Source organism: Alligator sinensis, unplaced genomic scaffold, assembly GCF_000455745.1.
Source record: "Alligator sinensis unplaced genomic scaffold, ASM45574v1 scaffold1023_1, whole genome shotgun sequence".
NCBI lineage: Eukaryota > Metazoa > Chordata > Crocodylia > Alligatoridae > Alligator > Alligator sinensis.
Window position 1 is genome coordinate 60,508 of NW_005842373.1, and position 844 is coordinate 61,351.

At 62.8% G+C, this 844-nt stretch overlaps 1 protein-coding gene across 11 annotated transcripts in view; it reads left to right on the top strand.

The window, feature by feature from the left end:
• The window catches only part of HAUS7 (HAUS augmin like complex subunit 7), a 5,563-nt gene extending 4,719 nt beyond the window's left edge, over positions 1-844 (top strand). For 8 of the 11 annotated variants that reach the window (XM_025210765.1, XM_025210766.1, XM_025210764.1 and 5 more), the window contains 3 exons: positions 36-218; positions 461-566; positions 695-844. In XM_025210765.1, coding sequence (XP_025066550.1) covers positions 36-218; positions 461-566; positions 695-789 — 384 coding nt within the window. In that variant the 3' untranslated portion in view covers positions 790-844. The remainder of the gene's footprint in view (positions 1-35; positions 219-460; positions 567-694) is intronic. The other 3 variants (XM_025210767.1, XM_014522573.2, XM_014522572.2) reach the window with 1 other exon arrangement.

An 844-nucleotide genomic window follows, 5' to 3' on the forward strand; every position in this document is an offset into this window, starting at 1 on the left:
CCTGTTCCGCCCCTGATGCTTTTCTCCCCCTGCAGGCCCCACCCCTACAGTTGGCCCAGCCCCTGCCCACACTGACTCTGGCTGCCCATGATGCCCAGCAGCTGATCAGGGCCTTCACGGGGGCAGAGCTTGGGGACTTGCGGCCCCAGGGGGCCCAGCCCAGCCCCCATGGTGCTGCCTTCCCTCCCTTGCATCGCTGCCTCAGCCTCACCACACAGGTCAGTGTCCTGGGACACAGACTGCTCAGAGACTAGAGGCCCCTGTCCAGGGGAGCCGGCTAAGGCAGGCCATGCCTTCTGCCACAGAAAGCCCTGCCTCTTCAGGGGGTAGGGTCACAGGCCTTGCCCACAGCAGAGGTGGGGTTTCACTGCCCCCTGGTGGGAGGGGCTCTATGGGTACACCCTTGAGGCTGGGGGAGCAGGGCTGGGGCTGGGGCAGGGTCTTATTCTTCCCACCGCAGGAGCTGGTGGCGCTGGCCCAAGTCACAGACACAACACGGGATGTCACGTGTGTCTCGGACCAGCAGCAGGACGCTGCCTGGAGGAGTGGATCCAGCACCACCCTGTGTGAGTACCCCCCCAGGTTTTGCTCCTTCCCCAGTCCTGCCTTTCTGAGGCAGGGCTTCAGTTTTGGGGGAGCCTGGCAGCCCTGGATTTGGGGGGGCTTTGACCTTTGACGACGACTCTCTTTCCAGCCAGTCGCCTGCAGGAGCTGCAGGGCCATTACCGGACCCTTCTTGCTTCCTGGAGACTTCCTGTGACCCCTGACCTCCCTGTACCCCCATTGTAAACCACTCCCCATGCCTGCTGGTTTTCTGGTCCAATAAAGGCTGCACTTAATTATC